The following is a 24,256-nucleotide window of genomic DNA, read 5'->3' on the forward strand; positions in this document are numbered from 1 at the left end:
GTGACTTCACTAGTCTTCCCTCTGTTGGTTGTTTTAAAAAATTTTACCCTGTTAGTATATAGTATTTTTAGTCAGCGCCACACAGCTCTGCGTGTGTGCGCTGCGTGTGTGCGCTTGAGGATAATTATAACATGCCAAAACAGGCATGTTATGTTGTGTTGCTATGTACGAGGCCTTATACTTGGTCTGAGCTTACAAATGCGTTATGACTGAATTTTAGAACCCTGTACCTGTACCGGTGTTTGATTGATGGGTAGAAACTGGAAAACCAGGAGGCGTTTGCCACAGGTCAGGAAAGTCATGGGCAGCAGAGCAGGTACCCAAATGCCAATTCTAAGATTTACCAAACTCCCTTGTAAATCTATGATCTATGTTTTTAGCAGAGAACAAGATAATCTAACCTAAATATATTGTAGATTGGCAGTTGGTCCCTTTGTGTTTCTGTATAGGAAATTGTAACAGTTTAACTATTGAATTATTTAGTAATAGGACTGAGTTTAGCATGTTATTGTTTGTGCCTGTGCAACACAAAAAGATGATGGCCGGAATGTTGAAACGTTTCAGCACTCCGTCCGTCACCTTGTTGTGTTTGCTATTGTTTCTGCCTGAACAGATCTAGAAAAAAATGAGTATAAAATAATAAATGAAAGGCACACAAGACTTGTCATCTGAGAAGTGTTGTCGCTCCGCTGCTTGCCTCACAGCGCCACCTGTCGGCACCCTTACACCGCCTGGGGTTCTGTGTCTCAACATCACCGACCCCCTCGACACATGATCCTCTTCCGGGTGCCGACTTGTTTGTTTTGTGTTTTGGTGCTGGACTATACCCCTGGTAATTGTGTTGTCGGTATTATGTGGGATTTGCCGCCGTGTGATCGTCTTCCGGAGTCAAGCTCTGGTAAACAATGCCTTGCATCACATCACCTGGGAGCTGTGTGGTCATATTTAGTGTAAGGTTACATCCTTCCTTCTGTGAGGTGCCTGCCGGCTGGGGCTCCCTCTATACACAGCTCTTGGACATTCACACTCATCATTCAAGAAACAGAACAGATAGTGACGAAGAGGACACTCAGAGGCAAAGCTCGCACAAAACGCTTCGGGCCTTTATGTTTGCATGAAGGTATGCTGCAGGCACAAACAGACGCCTGTGCAGGTCAATGAGCATCAACAGGCAGACATGCTGCTGTCTCTGGGCCGTTCAAGTCCATCCTTTGCAGGCAGGGAGGGGATCAGCTGCTGTGAGTCAGGGCACTCATGCTCGCCTCCACTTCGGACAGCCTCTTCAGCATCAGGCCGACGGTGGCCTCGTCAAACTCCAGGCACAGAAATTCAGAGGCCTACAGAAAAGGGCAAGAGAAGAAAGATGTTAAGCTTTAGCTCATGACGGTGCGTGGTATGGTTTTTTCAGTGCAATCTGTTTTTGACTAGTACTGATAAGACTATATTTAGATAAAGGTTATACATGAGTGGACCGGAAACGACATCAAATAAGTGTATGGACTCAGTAAAAGTGGATTGATTCTGTATAAATGCATAGACTCAATATAAGTGTATGGTGGACTCAAGGTAAGAGTATCGGTATAGGTGTATGGACTCAGTGTGGTGTATGGGCTCTGCATAAGTGAATAGACTTAGTATAAGTGCATGGACTCATAAGTGTATGGGCTCAGTATAAGTGTATAGACTCATAGGACTCAGTCTAATTGTAAGGACTCAATGTAAGTGTATGGACTCGTAAGTTTTTGGGCTTAGTAGAACTATATGGACTCAGTATAAGTGGATAGACTCAGTGTAAGGGTGTGGACTCATTGTAAGTATAAGGACTCAGTGTATGGGCTCAGAGTAAATGCATGGACTCAGTGGAAGTGCATAGACTCAATATAAATGTATAGACTCAGTATAAGTGCATAGACTCAGTATAAGTGGATGGACACAGTACAAGTGGTTGGAATTCCAGTATAAGTGGATGGAATTTCAGTATAAGTGTATGGACTCCAAGTCAAAAAACTTTATTCGACAATTAAGTCATAAAAGTAACATATAAAAACCATTTACATAAATGCAAGTTAAAATACAATTATCAATATAGGTTTGTACATATATGCCTAGGACAAGGTTATACTCCATTTATAATAAATAGACTAATGCCTTTACATCCAGGTATAAAACATGCACATTTCATATTTATGCAGTAATATGCCGTCCTCCCCTGGTTTAGATAATTAGACAGCAGAACATCCTAACCTAGAAGTTATATATTGACGCCTATTCGATGGGCACTTTGGGATTAATCTGTTTTGACCGAATTACCCAAGCCCATTTTAAGTATTTTGCCATGGCTATTGCAATTGTCGGGCTTGGGTCTGAACACAAAATTCTCATAGCCTCTTCGTGCCTTCGAGTTCCAATTAGACGGCAAATGGGTAATACCCATTTCTTACATGGGAGAATGTAAAGGGGACAAAAAAACACGAAGTGACTCAGAGATTCATTCTTGTCCCTACACTTTGGGCATTTATCTTGGGACCCTTCGACCCATTTGGATGTAAATGATCGCAGTGTATGGACTCAGTATAAGTGGATTGACTCAGTAAAAGTGTATGGACTCAGCGTAAGTGTATGGACTCAGCGTAAGTGTATGGACTCAGCGTAAGTGTATGGACTCAGCGTAAGTGTATAGACTCAGCGTAAGTGTATAGACTCAGCGTAAGTGTATAGACTCAGCGTAAGTGTATAGACTCAGCGTAAGTGTATAGACTCAGCGTAAGTGTATAGACTCAGTGTGCGTGTATGGATTCGGTGGGTGTATGGATTCAGTGTGTGTATGGATTCAGTGTGTGTATGGATTCAGTGTGTGTATGGATTCAGTGTAAGTGTATGGATTCTGTGTATGGATTCAGTGTGTGTATGGATTCAGTGTGTGTATGGATTCAGTGTAAGTGTATGGATTCAGTGTAAGTGTAAATGAAAGTACGCAGTGTAAGCGAATGGACACAGTGCTGCGTATAAGTTCTCAAGATAAATATATGTTCCTAGTGTAAGTACACAGTATAAGTGTATGGACTAAGTACAGCTGTATGAACTCAGTATAAGTGTATGGACTCAGTATTAATGTATGGACTCAGTATAAGCGTATGGACTCCGTGTTAGCGTAGGGACTCCGTGTTAGCGTAGGGACTCCGTGTTAGCGTAGGGACTCCGTGTTAGCGTAGGGGGCAAAGTATTAGCGTAGGGGCTCAGTATTAGTGTATGGAGTCAGTATTAGTGTATGGAGTCAGTGTAATCTGGTAACATGTATCATGTCCGTAAAATCGAATGTAATAATTTAAAGGCGCAGCGTTAGATTTGCTAAAGGGCCAGTAGTGTGGGTTAGTAACACAGATGCCTTTACACTGCGACTTTGACTAATGCCCCTAATCACTAAACTTCAGTTATTTACAAAGGTAATAGAAATTTCCCATCCACAATACAAGTGTATGCAACTAAACATACATTAAAAATAGTTCTACAAACGTCCGGAACAAGATGCATAATGCACACTATTTCAATCATTTTTTTTAAAGATATATACATCCTTTTGATTCATGATGTTAACTGCTAATAGGGTCTCAGAATACTAAAGGAGCTCTCATTGACAATGGACACCAAATGCAGGAGCTAGATCCGTGCACTCGGTGCCCATTAACACCGGGCACAACATTAAAGATGGCGCACATGGTCTTGGGCTTATGAGTTAACTTCTTCAGTATGGGGTGTCCTCGGTGTGCCAATCACACCACAAGACAACAGTGACGTCACACACATTCTCTCAGGGAGTGCCAGACATGCACTTCAATTCACCAAAATGCCAGGGGTAGCAGAAGTGATCTCATTGACCCTCCCCCCATGACGTCACAGGAAGTTGTGTCATGTGACCTTTATACCTGATGACCCTACAGGAGGTGACACATTTTAAGGTCTACAATAAAAGACTAATTAAATAATATATATATATATATACAAAAGTTGATAATACTAAGTTACTACCCATATTTTAGCTTAGGTTTAGCCATATTAAATCAGCTGTGCCATCATCACATTCCAGTGGCAAAGCCAAGCTAGGCTGGGGCACACCTCTCTCAGACCAGCACTGTAGCTGTCGCACAGCCAGGCACAGCCACGGTACTGCCACATGTACATTCAAATGCCAGGCACAGCCACGGTATTGCCACATGTACATTCAAATGCCAGGCACAGCCACGGTACTGCCACATGTACATTCAAATGCCAGGCACAGCCACGGTATTGCCACATGTACATTCAAATGCCAGGCACAGCCACGGTATTGCCACATGTACATTCAAATGCCCTACAAACAACCTCCACATGCCTAGAAGCACAATCATATCAAACCACCATCATTATTCGGAGACCAGCCTGGGTGGTGCATGTGTGGCGTTTTCCTGTTCAGAGCTAATCTGCACACAAGCTACAAAGATGTGTCTGTGTTCCACCCCTAACAACTGAGCGCGTGCTCTCGAAACTGGGCCTTTCCAGGAAATAAAATCACTTTAATCACTGATTTGTGTAGCTTATGTATAGAGCTGAAATATCACGATAACTATAGTCATTTGGTTTTTCAGATTATAAAGCACATCGCTTTATAATCTGCTAGTTGGTTTAGGAATGGCAGGTGCTAGGATTCAACATCTCAGCGGGGCTTATTTTACAGAGAGCAGAAGACGGAAGTTGAGTCCAGACATTTCACTGGTAACAGCACATTCTACACAGGGTTCAGCCGCCAGCATTCAATGGATCATTCTGACCTATTGCACGGGCTACATACACACTTCTAGAGCTATTAACGGAATAAAAGGCGTATGGAGAGCATGGCTTGCCGATAGGAAGGACCTTTTCTGACTCACACGTCATCAGTTTTGGAAAAATATATACATTGAATACATTCGTGTTGCCCAAAGTGAGTTACAGTTGTGTTTGAGACAGGTAGATATGTTTGTCAAAAGGATTTTACAACACATTAAAAAACGCTTTGTGATTTAAGAAAATCGATTAAGGAAAGTTTCTATGAATTGTATAAGGTTGATTTCTTCTTCTCATTAACTGTCCCCCTCCTATTATTTTGGATTTCATTTTTATTCAGGAGGCTACAGAAAAGATGTGTGCAATCTCTAATAGTGTACAACTCATTTTTGACAACATCACTTTCATTTTCAGTGTTTAGTTCTCTATATTGAGCTATGGAGGTAGATGGGATGATGTTCAACACCCTGTCAGTACCTTTATCCATAACGTACTCTGCACTCCCATGGATATTACCCCTCACATGCATGCCCTAGTTATATTGAATGTCTGTGGCCTTTGCCCCATGAAACCCAGAGCACACTGTTGGACCTGTCAGCCCTAGGGTGGTCTCCCCTTCCATTTTTGTATCGTGCCTCATTTTTTCCACCCTCATTTTTATGTTGGACTAGGTCTCCGGGCGCCTTTTCATTGCCAATCAGTGTTAAGGTGCAGGTGCTCCCTTCTCCCAAGATGGCTGCCACAGGCCCCTGCTACTGCAGAGTGGTCTTTCATAGTAGCACCCTAGCTGCCAGGAGCTGGCTGGAACCCCACAACAATGTTGCGACTCCAGCCCGCCTTTTTGTCCCATAGGTAGAGTGGGGAAGCTCCTGGAATGTGCTGGAACCTTCTAGAAGGGAGGTATGGTTTTTCTTTTGCCGCCTTGGCCAGAGGTCACCTGACCTAGGGCTACTTAAGTGAGGGAGGGAACTTTTTGTAGTGAGTTGGCCATTGGGGTGAAGCAGAGCTGGAAGAATCCACCAGGAGTGTAGGCGGTAGGGCCTAGCCAGGGACTTATGCCTCTGAGAGTGACAGGATCTAGGTGCTACCTCTTAAGTGAGTGAGGGACCCTGTGAAACCCACTGATCTTGCCCAGTAGTAGGAGGACCCAGAGAACCTCTGCCCAGCCTGACTAGGAAGGACCTAGTCGCCTTCTCCATCCCTACCCCCCTGCAACAGAACCCCTTAAGGGCGCCAGATACATCTGCGCCAACAAGACCTTATCTGACATCTAAGAACCGAAACTTACAAGCAAGCACTGAGACTGCGTGTCCAGACTGAACTTTAAACTTACAAGCCAAAGCACTGAGACTGCGTGTCCAGACTGAACTTTAAACTTACAAGCCAAAGCACTGAAACTGCGTGTCCAGACTGACCACTGAGCTCTGATGTGAAGCTGATTGGAGAACCACCGGGGATCGACCAGGTATTAGCGCTGTGATCCGTGCGCTCCCTGCCCTGGTCTAGAACCCCCGGCAGCGGGCTCCGCTGAACACAGAACCCCCATCCTTAACTTTAGCACCCCCCGTGTTGTGCAAGCCAGCGCACTCACCGCTGCGACCCTGAGGCCGGAAGAAGTACCCTGCCGTGTCGTGAGGCCCGTGGAGAAGCCCAGGACCCAGTCGCTGCCATCGCAGCTGTGAGGAGAAGTGCGCGAGGCCGAGAACGAGTGCCCCCATCATCGCGGGAACGGACGCCTTCCAGCGCGGAGATCGAGGTAAGCCCGAAGGCTGGGATCGCCCCCGGTGCGCCCCCTGCTGGTTGGGAGCCACACCGCACCCTGGGCCCGGGTTCCCTCTCCGTGGGAGTCCCCCCTGTCATCGCGACGGAGAGACCCCGCCGAGGGATCCCTTCCTGGTACCCCCCGTGTCTGCCCTGAAGCGCGGTGCCTACGAACTGCACCGGAGCAAGAGACTCGCTCCGCAAGTCCCGTGTGCTCCCTGCGGACAGCCCCGTGTTAGACACTGACTGCACCCGAGCACGAGTAGCGCCCTGTGATTCATATGCCATATTGAAGTGTTACGTGCTATTGATTCCGAGTAGCGCCCTGTGATGCATATGCCATATTGAAGTGTTAGGTGCTATTGATTCCGAGTAGCGCCCTGTGATTCATATGCCATATTGACGTGTTACGTGCTATTGATTCCGAGTAGCGCCCTGTGATGCATATGCCATATTGAAGTGTTACGTGCTATTGATTCCGAGTAGCGCTCTGTCATTCATATGCCATATTGAAGTGTTAGGTGCTATTGAGTACGAGTAGCGCTCTATTATTCATATGCCCTACTGAAATGTTACGCGCTATTGATTACGAGTAGCGCTCTGTTATACAGGTTTCCTACTGCAGTACTAGGTGCCAGAAGTTACGAGTAGCGCTCTGCTGCTCCTGTTCTACCTTGAAGTGCTAAATGTCCTTAGTTGCGAGTAGCTCTCCATGCTAGATGCCCCGTTCTGAGGTCGTCACCGGTTAGCGCGCACAACGCGACAGGAAGGTGAAGAGCACGTGTACAGATACGTGTTTGGTCGTTGTGCCCCAGGCAGTACTGTTATCTCATGAAATGCATATGTGGTATGAACAGCCTTTATAGCTCCTGACTGATATGTACATCGCTAGCTATTGTATTATCAGCATATGAAATGTACTGCTACCTCATGAACTGCATCTAACGTGATCTACTTGGATAAACTTGAATATTTACATAACTCCTACAGTGTGGCGTCACTTATTGTGTGTGTTCCTCGTCGCATGTGAGGTGCGTGTTGTATGGTTGCTTTACACACAGACCTTTGGTGGCCCGACCGCTCGTGTCACGTTACCGCCCCATAGGGCCTGGAAACCCCAGGTCTTACACACACTAATATTTGACATATCGTCACTGCACCATACCCATCCAGGAGGAGCCACGCTTACTGGGATCCGTGACCTTCCTCCCTCTCCCTCCTCGAATAGCATGATGACAAATGAGGACACCTCCTCCAAACCACGTTGAGAAGGCCCTAAAATGTCACTGCAACATGGTGCTGAGCTGGAGACCAAGTAAGGCCCATCTGACAGTGACAGGCTGGGAGAGCCAGTCAGTATCTGGGTTGGCCAACTGAATGTTTCTTCATTGTCACCAAATCAGGCAGAGAGTTTCAAGAAGTGGCTGTGCTGCACCAAAAAGAAACAGCCACTACCTTTCAAGTACCCTTCCCCCCCCCACCGCCCCCCAAAACAGTGCAATGTCTTTTACTCAATATATGGAAACGCCTCCTACAACATTAGGCAGTTAAAAAGGATGTGTTGGACCAGAAACAACGGCAGGTGAGCTAAAAACGAAGAACACAAAGCCAGGCCCTGAAGGGGTACTCAGGGCTCCTCTTGCTGGGATATTTTTTAGGGTCATCTAATGCAGTGCATGTGTCTGGCATGCAGATCAGCCTTAATATCACTATTGGCTTTGTAATTGATGGGGGTGCATTTGCAGCAATGACATACTGTCTCTTCATGCATTTCAAACTCTGCATGTGTCTGCACACAGCAGAAGGTGCTGTTTAATGTAGCAGGTTGGCAGATTTAAACCACGCAGAGTTCAGGTAGGATGTTAGACTGAAATCATAATAGAGAACAGCTGTTTAAACCCTGTAAAAAAAGTAATTGTAAGGATGCACATTAAAACATATGAGAAATTGAGTATTTCTGTCTACTGAAAAACAAAATTATTTGACAGAAATGTGTTAGCTACTGGTTTTAAAAATCATATGTCCACGCTAGTCCAGAAACTATTACTGATAACTCCAATGTATAGAAACGTTCTACTTCTGTTACCCTTTAATATTTCTGAGTCTAACAATAATCCACGCTTTCTTATTTTATTAAGGTGTTACATCTTTTCATAAACACACGTGCACTGTTTATTTCAGCCCTAAACAGACTGCATGCAAAAGCATTCCAAGCTTGCCAGACTATTTAATCATTTCAAAAACTGAAGGAGACAACAATCGCCTCAAATTTCATCTTTTTAGTCCATTCCAAGAAATGATGGCAGGAATAGACTGGAGAGACCGTTTCCTTCTACAGGTGCTGGGTCAGGGTGGTAGTGAGGCAATGAAAAGGCTCCTGGTCTGTTCAATGCCTGGCACTGGTCCATCTCCATGATATCATTACAGCTAGTGGCACACTCACGGGGCATGGTATGTATGGCAGGCGTCTGGGAAACGCCTCTCATGTTGCATCACACACACCACCCTGGCCTCAGAGAACTAGTCCCTTCAGCAGGGAAAGCCTTACACGTCTCCCCGGGTAACTCACACACTACGAAGGGAGGAGGAAGCGCCTTCTGTCTCCATAGATGACGCACCAGGCTCCTGGTTGTTTCCTGCATGAACGTGAGACCTGATTCTTGTCAGCTATTGCAATGCGGCTGGAATTTCTTATCTTTCTCAGATCCTGGTAATCCTACAGTACAAAAGTGAAAAACGTATAAACCTATTCACTGCTTTGTTTTAATGAAAAACACCTGCAGCCTTTTTAAAAAATGCACTTTTCCTCTTTGGAATGCAGCCTTGGTCACTTTCTGGTCTTGTTGCTTATATTATATTCCTACTGCGAGGTTGCAAGGGCTCTGCCAGGGGTCGCGGTAGGCAAACCGGGGGTGGCAGCTGCGACCTCGTTGGTGACCCCCAATTTACGTCCATGGTTCCAGAGGGCTGCATGATATAAGTCAGGGCTTTAAGTGGGCCGGGTCTCACCAGGTCTGAGCACCGGCAGTGTTTTAGGTCTCGCCTGACCCAGCGCATGCGCTGGTCTGGCGAGACTTTTTGTAAGGGCTTCAAAAAATGCTACCGCAGGCTACAGCTTGCAGTGCATGTGCGCGGGAGCGCGCTTGATCAGAGGCGCCCTATGGCATTCCTCATGCTCTTTAAGCACATCGCTCGCGCGCGCGCTTGATCGCGATCACTTTCACTTTTGCACGCACCACTTCCTTTATACTCTCCCTTCTTTTACATGGGGTTCTTGAACTGTGTACACTGCAATATGGTCTTGAGAGGAATTCACAAAAGCAAAACTGCTTGCTCTCCCAATCCGGCTGATAATGGGTAGCTATAGTGATCTACTGCTCTCATTTTGACGATAGTCCTGTTAAATGAAACGGAGTTTGTGGTGGGCACCCGTAGTAAACTGGAATTTTCTTGCTGCTTTGTTAATGTAAACGAATTCCTGACAAACCTTCAAAATATAAACTGAACCATACAATGGTGGGTTATTGCAGTGTCTTTCTAAAACCCGCAAATAAAGTGCATTTAAAGCAGCAAGAAAATTCCAGTTTACTACGGGTGCCCACCACAAACTCCGTTTCATTTAACAGGACTATCAAAAATGATTTGCTGAATTACCGTACTTGGCATCTAATGTATTTCTCTAGGTTGACCTTGGACTTCCTTGTCCACAACGAGTGGTACAGTTACCCGACATAGCTTGGGACCAATATACCACCAATCTCGGAAACGTTTTAAGAGAATTTCGAAACCCAAAACGCTCGAGCAGGAAAGTGAAATTGACCTTTGACAAAGGTAAATGGAAGAGTATGCATGTATGATCTCAACAGATCGATGGAATTGGATGTTGTTTTGTAACCTGTATTTTTTGGTTATCGTAGTCTTACCTGTAAGACCAAAAAGTCCAGTAAAACTTTTGAAGGATCGGGATTCCCCTACATACTCTGTTTTGCCTATTAGCGATGGTCCAGAAGGTTCGACTAGCAGTAACACTGAGGTAAATGCAGAGTTTTAAATAGTAGCCCTTCATTTGTGTGCGTGCGTGCACGCGCACACACATTCTTGCTAGAGTTTGGTGTTTCAAATATTAAAATAGCTTAGATGTTCGGAAGGCAGTTATCTTCCATTAGATAACACGTCCTTAGACTGGACTGCTTTGAGAAACAAAATTCCCATATGTCTTCCACATTGTCGTGTTTTAATGCCTGCGAGATCAGAGACTTTCTGTTACTTTTTATGTTGGACTTTGAGTGGAAATAAAGACCATTGTGTGGCAGTCACAAGGAGACTTGGCAAATTCATTCATATCGCCTGTTTCTCAAATGCACAGCATCTGATTTTCACTACCTTTTCTGCTCAAATACTAAGTCAAATGAGATGTCAAAGACCATCTGCAACCTTTGTTCACTTACATATTGAACTGCTTCTCCAGTGCTGGGGATTCCATGCTTAGGGTTGTTGAATAAATGATAAAAAAAGAATCCTTTTATTAACATTCAACTTTAATGTTCTTGATGCACCATTTTGTATCTCTACTGATAGCCGTTTTTTTTAATCTTCATGTGACTGATAGTTGTATAATGTTTTTTTTTTAGTTGCTCCTACTGGAAGGTTAAAATTTACCCAAATAGAAGAATGGATATCTGGCCACTCGAATCATGCAATTCAGGAATACACTAAAACCCAGAAAAAATATATACTTTTAAACAAATTCGACTGAAATAGTTGCATCATCTTCCAAAGGAGTCAGTTCTGATAGCTTCACTTTTATAGACTATTGGCTAACAAGTTATGTTTACCAGGGCTTAAGAAACTGATTTAATCAGGACCTTGCTAATTCTCTGCTCATTCAGGAATTTAATGTATGCAGGTCTATGCATTTAAAATGATCCAACATTGTGATGAAAATGTATCAAAAGAGCCTCTTTTATAATAATCGTCATTCAGATTTTCATCTATATTTTTGGGGACAATTTAAAGTTGTAGCGCCACTTTCCTGCAGAGACCATAGCAGAGGGAACTTGTTAGCTGAGTAGCATGAACTGTAAAAGAACAACTATCCTTTGAGCGTTATGAAAGCAGGGAGTTACGATTATCTATCACAGTTACATAAAACTCTGGAAGATTGGAAAGCGTGTACTTTTCCCTGTAGAAATGCAGGACGGTCGTGTAGGGAATGATGCACTAAGCAAAATATTTTAAATCTGATATGATTGCTTTGTCACCAAAAGCCAATCTATACTCTTTAAAACGAAGTGAAATGAGCTTGTAGGGCTGTATGTGAAACCGCTTTTGCAGCAGCAAAGCATCTTAACTGAGAGGCAAAAGTAAATGTCTATTTAGTCCAGCCTAGATCTCATGAGTACCTTTGTGTTATTTAACTTTCTAGGGCTACTTAAAGTTGGCAATGATCTTCACTAATGTGTTAAGATGGAAGAATCCAGTCTTACCCATGGTTACTTCTTAAAACACAATTATGAGATTACAGTCTGAGAGTATTCCAGTTCTTCACCACATTAGCCAGTGTAGATGATAAATCCAAATACACATTCTGGGGATATTTGGTTGTCAATCACTGACACATTGTTTTTAAAGATTTAGTTTAGTGCCATTTACATTGATCCAACTGTCAAGGGTAGGTATACATTGAGTAAACAAAGGCTTTGAGCCAAATGACGTGATGGGTGTACTTTGTTTTTAGAATAACCTTTTATGCATGTCAAACTGGAGAGACATTTGTTAAAATTGGCAAAGTGAAAAGGGCGGGGGAAATGGACTAATGATTAGAAAGAGGTAATTTAAAGTCTAAATTGGCTTAAGGCAAGACAGCGTTTTTTGGTAAACTCATTGGGGAATGGCTCGTAGCATCAATACTTTCTAGATGTTTAATGGCAAACAAAAGTGCTAGGTGACGTACCCTTCATCAAAAAGTAAATTCTGTCTTGTACATCCTATTAAATAGTTGATAAGAGGAAGACCTTGTGACGAGTCGAAACTGGAAACATTTAACCAGCTATGGTCAGTAGAAGAGCTGGTAAATGATTGAAATGTTCATTTCACATCCTAAATGTATCCTTTCTATTCTAACTGGAAACACTGCATGTTTTATTTGAAAATAACCTGTTTTGTATCCAGGTTCCAGCAGTTTGGGTATTTTGTGCATTCTTTAATTTTCTGATTTGTTTAAAATGAAAATGATGTTTTCTAGTTCCCTCATAATCTTTTAATTCCCTCTTTGTTGATCTGTTTCACAGTGGTGATTGGTCACTTGCAGTACATTTGATGTGCTAAATGAAAAAACATTGCAAAATTTACTTTACTCCACAGGTTGTGATGCTCCTAGAAAACTTCATTTGGCACGTATTTTGTTTTTTAGACATTAGTATTTTATAGAAGTTCCATTTCGCTCTCTGTCTCTGTTCTGCTAAGTGATGAGGAGGTACTAGTAACTGGTGAATTTCAGTGCTTTGACAAATTTGAGCCAGAACTCACGTTTAAACTTTTTTTCACTGAACTTCATTGTTTTTTTCTGATGTACTTTAGAAAAAAAATAGAGAATAACTTAATGAACAAATATCACCGAAACAACAAAATATACAATAAGGGGAACTGGAGAGAATAATTTTTAAAGTGTTTAAAATAAAAATAGTACCATAAAGCATTAAGCGCCAACCACAGTCATCTGGTTGCTCTTAACCAGAACTTAGTCCTAGGGGCTATTTAAGGCTGACGGCGATTAAGTGCAGGTTGAATACAGAAACCAGATTCATCCTTCTCTGAAGTTTAAAGGTCTGACCTAACCTCTGAAATGTAATTAAAATATCCACTGCGGGGCAAGGCAGCATGCTATTCAGAGAAGGGCTCAATAAGGCCAAATAGCAGTCGTGCGAGGTCCCTGTGAAGCCGGTGACTTTTGGTGGGAAAGCTCAGAGTGGGAGAGATTCAAAATTTGCGGCCATGGACGGCCCCTCACCTGCTGAATCCTTTTGGTTCCTTCACACAGTCAAAATTTCTACATTCGAGCTAAGTCACTTTTTTGAAGCTCTGATTCCTCCAGCAGGACAAGGCTGCAAGCTATAGCTGAAGAAAGGTCTAGAAGGCCGGATACCCTCAAAGCATCATCCTGCTGAAATGGATTTGCTGCTGCGGAAAGCTCAGAGTTGGAGCAACCTGGATCTTTAGCCCAGCAGCAATGCATTTTTGCAAAGTTTGACTTGGTTGGTTGGTCTCAGTCCCTTAGAGATCCCTTATTTTTTCTAAGACCCAGCTTTTCCGGCCGGTCTCGTTGGAACTGGTCAGCTGAGCTCTTCGGGTAAAGGGCTTCTAGCAGCTTTTTGTTTCCCTGTAGTGTAACAGGTCAGCCATCTGACCCATGGAGAACACTTATTTGTCCTCGGTACAAGTTAGAGCAGGTCCAGCCCTTCAGGTCTCCTCACAGATCTCAAAAGCAGGTGAAGTCCTCCTTCTCCCTTCCACAGGTCCAGTAATGGTCTCAGGAGGGTGCCCAGGGGTGCCACATTTAACTCACTAGCCTGTGGTTGGGGATAACTCCTGTCCCCTCCCTAACCAATATCGAAAAATTCCCAGTTATGGAACTACTCACTGTTGCAGCTGTTCCTTCCTGTGTACCCTACTGCAAACAATCCCACTGTGTTCCACTCTATCCAATTCTAAGATGGTGAAACCCTTCTGCCCTGGTGCAGGGCCTGTGGGCCTACCTCGGACGTGTAGCCAAGGAATTGAGAAACCCATCCTCTGTAGTCACTTCAAGCCTGTACTGGGGGCAGCTCTTCCTCACTGATTGGTGCCTGCCTGCCTGAAGAAACCAAGAGAGGCCCTGTCCAGGTGCCGGCTAACATATGCCTGTGACAGTGTAGACCTCTTTGAAGTTAATAAAGCTCCTGGGCACAGCCCAGATGGTCATCCTGCCAGAGGAACAGAACACCCACCCACCCGATAACCTAGCCGCTCCCCCTACATCCCTCCCCCTCCAAACCAAGTCCCTTGTCTCAGCTCTGGGAGCTGGGTCACATCTCGCGGGGCTACTCGGCTCATAGGTGACAGGTTAGAGCTCATTTAACTGGGAAAAAGTAACTTTTTAAACCTATCTTTTTCAAATATATTACAAATCTGACTTTCCCATGTGAATTGGAATTGTAATACAAATTTTAAAACTCAAACAATGACATTTGTAGAGGTTTCCTAGCCAGAGATAAGTGTTAAATGAAATATTGTATCCCAGTGCTTTCCTATGGAAGAGCCAATCCTGCTACAGTGAAAATAGCTTTTCTGGCATTTCACGGTAAGGACATGTTAAATGTTTACTTATCCTACCTTATAATGTCATGCACCCTGTCTTCTGGACAGTAAGGCCTTCCTAGGGGTGACTTATTATTATTTATGGTGACATCTAACTTACAGGCCGTGGGTACCCTTGTTACCATATACTAGGGACTTATAGATAACTTAAATACGCCAATTAGGAGCAGAATGAATACCAAATTATAAAAAGCAAATTTTCTGATGAAAGTTGTAACTTTTTGTCAAATGTGGTGTAATTCCATTTATCTGTTTTTGCTGAATTAGAGAGAAATGTTTCGTTTTGGAATTAACATAGGAAACAACACTTTTGGGGACCCCACTTTTTGTTGGAGACCTCTTGATGGATCACTGCAAAACACTCCATGAAGAAGGTGCAGTTTTTGCGAAAGCTTTGTGCTGATTTGTGGAATGGCGGAAAAAGTTATTAGGAAAATGTAAATTAGTTTTCCTATTGAAACTCCGACATTATAACTACACAGTGGCAGTTGCCACTGTGTATATATTCCACTGAAAAAAACAAAAGTTAAAGGGACTTTATATTTGGGTGAAAATGTCAACTAAAACATACTGTGTTAAACTAATAAAACCACTGAAATGCCCCAGAATAGTTATCTTAAGTAACTATAACCCATGCATAAAGTAACTAACGTGTGCCCTCTCCATGCACTTCTAATTATTTCCTGTATGACTTCCCATGTTACATCACTCATGACAATTTGTGGCACCATTGATATCACTGCAACATCTGAAAATAAATCATTGATAGCACACAAGGTTATGAGAACAAACTCTGTTGCTGCCCAAGGTCGTCTCACACTTTCATGTTAAATCCATCTTGCTGCCAGATTTCTTCCAGCAGCTGAAGAAGTACGCAGAAAGAGCATTGCAAACATTGGATGTACAGAAGAAAGTCATTTTCTACCTCCAGAACACTAAACCGATGAGGAAGAGACAGTTCTTTATTTCCTCTGCACCTACAAACTGATGCTCACCCATGTCCAAGGGGACCCTGTCATGATGAGTTGGACTGACAATACAGACATGCTATAAAAAAGCAGGAGTAGCACAAGAGGAGAAATCTAGAGCCATCTCCACAATCAACAAGCATTGGCATAGCCAATAGGTCTCGCCTGTGGGACCTTATAAGTGTTTAGTTATCCAGCACAATATCCTTGGTGCAACAACATCAAGTGTTGCATGGCTAAACACTTATAAGGTCCCAAAGGCGAGACCTTTCGGCCATGCCAATGCTTGTTTAAGAGGGCTTTGAAACGGATCTCTATCGGGCTTTGAAACGGATCTCTATCGGGCTCTGTTTTGTGCCCTGGCACAGACGGTCCGTTTTTTCCCCCGGACTGCAGTGACAGCAGGCACATCAATGTGCGCGTGGTGAGCGTTGTGGAGGAAGGGAAATCCCTTAAAGAGAGTCATTTTCTCTCTGGATTTCCCATCTCTTTTTGAAACTCAGGAGCAGCAACATTGTCGTGGGGTCACCAGGGCTTAAAGTGGAATTTGTTTTCAATACTATATACAAGCCATAGTTGCAGCTTATTTATCTTATGCAACTAGCAACCATTGACAAAGCCAATAGTCCTGACTTGTAGATATGATGTGACTTCTTGTATCATATATCTAAACACAGATTTTTAGCCACACCCTTAATTACACTGACCACACCCCTTTGAGAGACCCCCCCCCCCCAGTTTTTTCATCCCACATAAAGCCCTGATATAAGTCATTGTAGTGGTCCACCGGCTTCTTTACCACAAGGGTCGGCTGCACAGTTTGGCCGATGCAGATCCTCACTAAGAGACGTCAGCCGGGCTTCATGGCTTTGCAATAGGGAAAGACCAGTCTGCCTCCGAGAGCAGGTCAGTCCCCCCCACCTGTGGGGTGTTCAATTAAACACTTGCAGGGTGGTGCATTTCATAACTGTGTTTCCTTGTGGGGTCGCAGGGATCTGTGGGATCCACCTATCACAGCTCCTTTCAGGAAAGTCAAATCTGTATGCCACCCCCGAGTGGATTGCATTACTTGCATTTTTCAGAAGGACGTGCTCTGTAAATAGATGCCAACACAACAGGTTTTTCTCTCACTTTCTTTGAGAACACCCTCTAGGCAAGAGAGCGACTGCCCCTCAGGAAACACTCCTGCATTGCTCACTTATACCTACATGAAGAACCTGTTGAATATTAGATCCATTCCACCATAAGAGAAGCAATTTCGCCACTTGATGTGGCTTAATGTCTTCGATACGATGACCCCGGGTGTGTTACATTCAAACATTTTCTATCTCAGACTTCAACATTGTATCAGCAATATATCTGACTAAAATGCATTGGCCTGCCAATCTGCTGGGGCCATCTTGGCACCTCGAACTGTATGTGGCCAGTTTGGAGTCTAGTCTGTTCCCATGGACAGAGTCCATTAAAACCCCTCTTACTAAGCCATGGATCTTGGAAATGCAAGGTATGTCAGTCTCCCTAGTGAGCATTAGCTTAGTTCAGCTCCTCTTGCCACCAGTTAAGTTTCAGATGAGGTACTGGGCTTAAATCACAGAATCAGTGCAGACTACTAAGCTACTCTCTTGACCTCCAACAGGTGGACAAGCTAAGAAGAAGGGCAGTCACATTATTGCCCTACAAGGCACACTGTCAACCCCTATACTGGCCCGGTTAATAATGTGGAAACTAAAACTTGTAAAAAAAACCCAACAAAACCTGTAAGGAATCCAAAGTCTGATGCGTTTTAGCCACCTCGGTCAACAGAACAATAATGACCCTACAATCTCATGTTTGCCCAAGCATAAGGCCTTACGGTGTATGCTCCATACTTCGGTTCACATGGCTTTAGTTTATGCGATTACTGTTTCATACTGTAACTTAGCTCCAAACTTGACACCACTTCCTAGAGTAAGCTCCAAATGCTTCATTTTGCTACCACTGTACAGTCTAGTGTACAATGGGAATCTTGGCTATCCTATCGAGTGCAAGATCCGGGAAGCCCGTGGTGAACGTCAAGTAACCATCCTGTGGTTAACCATTTCTCACTAACGGAGAAATGCCCTCACCAATGCCAGGGCAGGGGGAATAAAATGATTTCCATCTTTCCAGGAGACAACTTCTTCAACATCTATGATACACACAACAGTGCACAACATATATATATATATATGCTTGGGGATGCACTGAGCATCATTCTTCTAGTGAGCCTAAAGACCGTTGAACCGTACATAGAGGAGTGATTTCTCTGCTCTGCATTATAAACTTCAATGAATTGGACAAACGGTGAATACTGCAAGCATATCTTTGCAAAGAAAAAGAAAATTAGAAGCTGCAGCAGAAAGAAAGCATCGTGTCAGTAGCAATGGGATTGCATTGCTCTGTCCTAGACACGCTAGATAATATACTGTTATTGAATAGAGGTGAATCAGCTCACGTGCATTTGAACTGCAGCTCATTACCAGGTTGGCCTAGTGATAGATAGATATGTATATATATCACTAGGCCAACCTGGTAATGAGATATATATATATATATATATATCTATATATCACTCCAACACCTGGCCTGCCAATCTCTCGACAGGACCACCATGCAGAGACCTCTTGAATGCCTCCAAGGAAAATTCAAACAACTCCAAGTTTGAAGTGCCTTGACTTATTGAAATTATTCACTCCATAGCTGTTCAGGCCTAGTGCCCGCGATGACGCGTTTCGCTCGCCTCACGCGAGCTTGATTACATGACGCGCCACATAACAAGGAACAATTAAATACAAAGTTTGCACTAATGGCTTTAGACAACTATATGCCACGTTAGTGAAACTCGAAAACAGACTGTAAAATGCATTCATACCGATTCCTAAATTGCAATCACAAATCAACAGTTCAGATGTTTGAAAAAGCTATATACAAGTTCCGACTAAAAAAGTTTAGACACAAGGTGCAAATACGCAAAACTGATAAAACACAGCACTTGATATATGCAATAAAAAATGACATATCGTACTAGTACCAATACAACAAGGAAAGAGTCAAATGCAAACGAAAGAATGGTCTCAAATTCTCATATCGGTCAGGATTGAACTTAAAGCTCTAGTGCTGTTAACTAACCCCCATTAAATATCCGAAATTACATCATATGTAAATACATTTAGGATAATAAGGTATCATAAAACACTGTTACCCGAGTTTAACAAATGATAAGAGATACAGACTGTATATAAGGTTCAAGTGCTTATTACACTAATTATTCTTCCATGTTATGCAAAAAATAAGTAAAAAGTGCTGATGCAAAATACCACATCCCAATTGAACTGTCGAACTGAAAAACAATAGAGCATCATCATTCAGTGCTGATTTGTTCATACTTCATTGCACATTATGTACACAACTCTGCACATAAAAAAGATATACAATTCAAATTCATTATTTACGTCTTCATAAAAGTCGATACTTGGATAATAGTCCACTAATTAAAACAGTCTAATATTATAAAGTGCCGTGCTGTGTGCAAATCAAACAAATAACCCGTGCAAAAAGTGCTGTGCAACTTATTGATTTAATAGCAGCATGTACTGATTATCCAAGCCCGAATAATACTAAAGTGCAAGTGCCAACAAAATATAAAGCACAGAGAGATAATAAAAACGTACTATTTACAGATAGACATGGTACAGGCAAATTCATAGGTACCTGAGAGACTAGGAGTCATTATTCCAAAGTACCACTTAAAAGCTTCCTGATTCAACATGCAACTACAGCTAAAGAAAGTTGTGCATATCTTCGCTAGTGTTAAGACCTTTGGGTATCTTTGTATTGAGAGCCAGGATAAAATGGGTTTCAAGTTGGCGCACGCTTTTTTTTCGGTTCCCACCCCAGCCAGAAATGGGAACAGCCCCTAACACAGAATACTCCAAAAATTCGAGTTTATTCTGGTGTACCATCTTAAAATGTCTGGCAACAGGATAATTCGGGTCAGAGTTGACGATTGCCCTCACATGTTGTAAAATCCGTTTGTGTACAGGGAGCTTAGTGCTCCCTATATATTCCAGGCCACAAATACAACGTAATTTATAGATTGCAAACTCGGTGTGACAAGTTAGATGTTCTTTAATTTGAATCTTTTTGTCACCAAATGCAGTCACTTAGCGTGTTGCATTGGTCGCGACACGAGTTGCACAAAAAAACAAACATTTTAGCCAGCCATGCACATTTTGGTGTTATCTATGGCTAGATTTACCTAGGGCATCCCTCATAGAGGGTGCCCTCCTGAATGTGATGGCTGGCAGGGTAGGCAATATTAGTTTTAACATTGTGTCAGTTAATATATATACATATATAAATATATACATAAATATATACATACATATATACACACACACATATCTATATATATATTCCTTTTTTTCACTGAAAAAACAAAGGTTAAAGGGACATTAGAGTTAAATGAAAATAATTTTAAGTTAAAATATACAGTTTTAAACATTATGAACTAAAAAAACCACTCAAAATCACCAGTTATAGTTATCTCAAGTAACTATAACTCGCGACCCCGCCATCCAAAGTGTTGTCATGAATGATGTCATTTCAGATGTTGCAGTGATGTTATCAATGATATTATAGAACACGTCGTGAGTGATGTAATATTTGAGGGAATTAGCCGAGAATGGCAATGGCAGTCACCACTTGGTAGTTATACTTAGAACCATGTTTCCACAGGGAATGGATTTTTTTGTTTGCTAATAACTTTAGCACCATTTGCCGAATCTTCACAAAACTTTCCACAAAAAAAATGTCTCATCCACCTCAGTCCTTCCTGGAAAGTTTCAGGATGATTCATCAAACGGAGGCAGAGAAAACATGGGGGTTCTAAAATGCATTTTCCCCATGCAATTTTCCAAAGGAAATTTACACAACTACAGCCAAAACGGCTGAACCCATTTACACCAAATGTGGCAGAAAGCTGCATCTTGGTCCAGAAAGCGTGCTTTTTGTGATTTGGTCTAAATTTATTAAGTAGTTTTTGAGACATGAAGGTGCTAAATATTTGTATATTTCACACCATGGATGAGTTGCAGATCCAACAGATCAAAAATATGATCTTTTTTTAATCATTTTTGGACCCCAGAAACCCAATCCACCAGGGCCAAGTTCTAAATTGTGAGGAAGGGGCAATCTCCCCCCCCCCCAAAGATTGGCCCCATGGACCTGATCCCCCAGGGCTGGAGGAGTATAGTGTCCCGGGAACCCTGTCCACCATGACACTGCTGTGTTCCCTGCCTATGAGAGTGTAGGCAGGGAATATAAACTTTATTCCCTACCTGCACTTTCCCAGACAAGGCACACAACTTTGTTCCTGCCCGGGCAGGAGCAAAACAACGGAGCTGGTTCCCGTGGGCACCACCATAAGCGATGGCCTGTGGAAGCCGGGGGCTTTCCCCGACAGCCCTTAACTTAAAAAAAAAAAGCACATTTGGATACCCACGGAAAAACTGCAAGGGGCACCCCATGATTCCCTGCGAGGGCTTTTTGAAATTACATTTTTCTTCACCTTCGAAGGGACAGTGCTACCACCAACCATTTTTTTTATATTGAGGAGGGCTGGAGGGAGCACAGCAGACCCCCAGCAACATTAAAATAAAACACAATAAGTCTCCAGGGTCATTGAACCCATGACCCAAAGAGAGCTTAGCATATTTTCAAGTGTTGCATTAGCCAAGACCTTTTGATGTTACTAAGTTATGCATAATTAGCTAACAAATAGGGGCTTTCAGCCACCTCTCTTCACCCACTGGTCTGTTGCTGTGTCATTCACATTTTGATTCCGCCCACTACAGCATAAAGCCTGGGGCAGTGGGCCAACCTACTTCTGCTCTCTCACAAGGCGCACATCTGCACACAAGCTGGTTCCCTTCAGTGCCAGTGTTTTTGTTTGTACTTTATAATTAGGGTTCCGATTTCCATTTTTACTGATTGTTACAAATAAATACAGACAGAAACATTTATTTTCGTGCCTGTATTTATTTTTAAATGTGGATAAAAACGGAAATTGGGTTGCTTTTTGAGGAATTCGAAATTCTGTCTGCCGAGTCAATAGCTGCATGGATTGATAGAAAACAGGGTTTCAAAAGAAAGGGATTTTTAGTAAGGAGGCTTTAACAGCAGTAGATATACACAAGGTTGATAATGAAATGTGCATATTTTCATATAAGAGCATTGATTCATCTTCAGCGGGTGTTCACAGCATTGAAACCTGGCAGGCATTCAAGCATGAGTGCATATTTATTGGTTAAATAAATGTGGAAATATACTAATTTCAGCTTTATTTTTTTCACAAAGACCAAAATAAATATGGATAAATACAGATAAAATTAGCAAAAAATAAATATGGATAAATACAGACGGAAATGTCAAAAAAAGAAATACCATAAAACCGGGAGAACTTTTAATAATTACTTTAGTGTTGCCTTTATGTTTGGAGCCTGATGTGATAGCACAACACTTCTGATGTACATTCCAGCTTTATCAGAACCCATCTACTGTTAATGCTGTTGTAAATACATTTTGGAGTATTTTGCTTTTCTGGCTGCTGCTATTTGACAGCATACCGGATTGTATCTATTTGAAACTGTTCTGTATTTTTGGTATATTATATAATCTCTTTTTATTTTGATTTCTCTCGTTCTTTCTTTCCTTATCATTCTCTTTCTTTCTTCTTCTCTATTTCTCTTTCTTAATTTCCGTTTTTCCTGCTGTTTCTTTCCTACTTTCTCTTGCCTTCTTTGCTTTTCACGTCTTCCCTTTCTTTCTCTCCATTCTTTTCTTTCTTTCTCCTCTTTCTTTCCTTTTTAATTCTCTTCCTTCTCCCTGCTCTTTCATTCTCTTACCTTCTTTTTCCTTTTCTCTTTCCTTCTTTTTCACTCTTTTTGCCCTTTCCTTTTATCCTTAGACCTTCTTACATTTTGACTTGATCCATTCTTAATTTCCTTCTTTTTTCTCTTTCCTTGTCTTTCTTTCTGTCTGTCTTTCCTCTTTGTTTCCCTCTCTCTTTCATTCTTTCGTTCTCCTGGCTTCCTTCCCTTCTCTCTAGCCTTTTTTCTTGCCTTCTTGCCCTTTTTTTCTTGCCCTCTTTTTTCATGGCTTTTCTTTCTTAAACGCTTTCTTTCTTTTTTTCTCTTTCTCTCGCTCTCTTAAAGGCAAGAGGATTGCAGCCAATGCCAGACTGATAGACTTTTTAAGCAGTTCCCATCAGTGTCAGGGAGTACTATGGTAATGTGTGTGATTTTTAGACCAAACAAAACTTTTTTGCCTGAAGCAAATGTTTTTTTTTTTACATTGGCCATATTTCCAAACAATAAACCTGTTCCACAATCAAAACAAAATAAGAATTGCCAGAAGGCTGGCGTACAACTACAGACCTATTGACTTTGCCAATGCTTGTTTTTAAAGCACGCAAAGCTGCAGCTGTATGTTTTTCAGCTGGAGTGCAGCAACCCCTTGTGCTGCCCTTTGTGACCTAAGATGTTTTTAAACACTCCACAACATGTTGAATGTTTTTTTAATGCTTTATTAAAAACATTGAGACAATCACTAATATTAACCCCTTCTGTGCCCATGACGAGCTGGACTCGTCATGGGCCCCGGTTGCGCTGTGCCCATGACGAGTCCAGCTCGTCATGAACCCCGCCCGCTAATGCAACGCCCGGCACAGGGCGGGGAAAGGGCGTGGCACACAAGGGGTTAAACATTGCAATGTGCACATTTATGACAAACATTTGCTTATAGTTATTGGTGACTTTTGGATGAAGCCAATATGTCTGCTTTACATATGCTGATGTACTGACCCTCTGATAAAGCCTATAGGCCCAGCCACTTTTATATTGTGGCATTTTGAGCCCTTGACAAAGCCAATAGGTTTGCCTTACTTAAAATGGCACTGTTTATATAGTCAAATGACAAACATGGTGGTTGGGCACCTGTGCTAGGCCAGGCCCTGCACCAAACCCCAAGCCCTGCACGGCACGGCAATGGACATCTTGCTTTATGTTAAAAAAACATTGAAATTCACAGGGGGGAATACGGTAATTTGAAGTTAGCTAGGAATTGTAATTACCTTCCACATTACATCACTCATGACATGTTCTATGACATCCTTCATAACATCACTTCAACATGTGAAATAACATAATTGTTAACAACAACTCATGGTGGGGACACGAGTTAAAGTTACTTTAGGACACAAGTCACCGTTAAACTTTATTTTTGTCAGTGATAGACAGACAGACAGACAGAAAGACAGACAGACAAAGACAGACAGACAGATAATCTGTCTCCCG

The 24,256-nt window shown here is 42.4% G+C and overlaps 1 protein-coding gene across 2 annotated transcripts in view; it reads right to left on the reverse strand.

Annotated features, from left to right (window-relative positions):
- Positions 1-1,069: 1,069 nt before the first annotated feature.
- Positions 1,070-24,256, reverse strand: part of COMMD1 (copper metabolism domain containing 1) — a 715,340-nt gene continuing 692,153 nt past the window's right edge. For both annotated transcript variants that reach the window (XM_085612577.1, XM_085612578.1), the window contains one exon: positions 1,070-1,337. In XM_085612577.1, the coding sequence (XP_085468703.1) occupies positions 1,230-1,337 (108 nt within the window). In that variant the 3' untranslated portion in view covers positions 1,070-1,229. The remainder of the gene's footprint in view (positions 1,338-24,256) is intronic.

Source organism: Triturus cristatus, chromosome 6 (assembly GCF_964204655.1).
Source record: "Triturus cristatus chromosome 6, aTriCri1.1, whole genome shotgun sequence".
Lineage (NCBI taxonomy): Eukaryota > Metazoa > Chordata > Amphibia > Caudata > Salamandridae > Triturus > Triturus cristatus.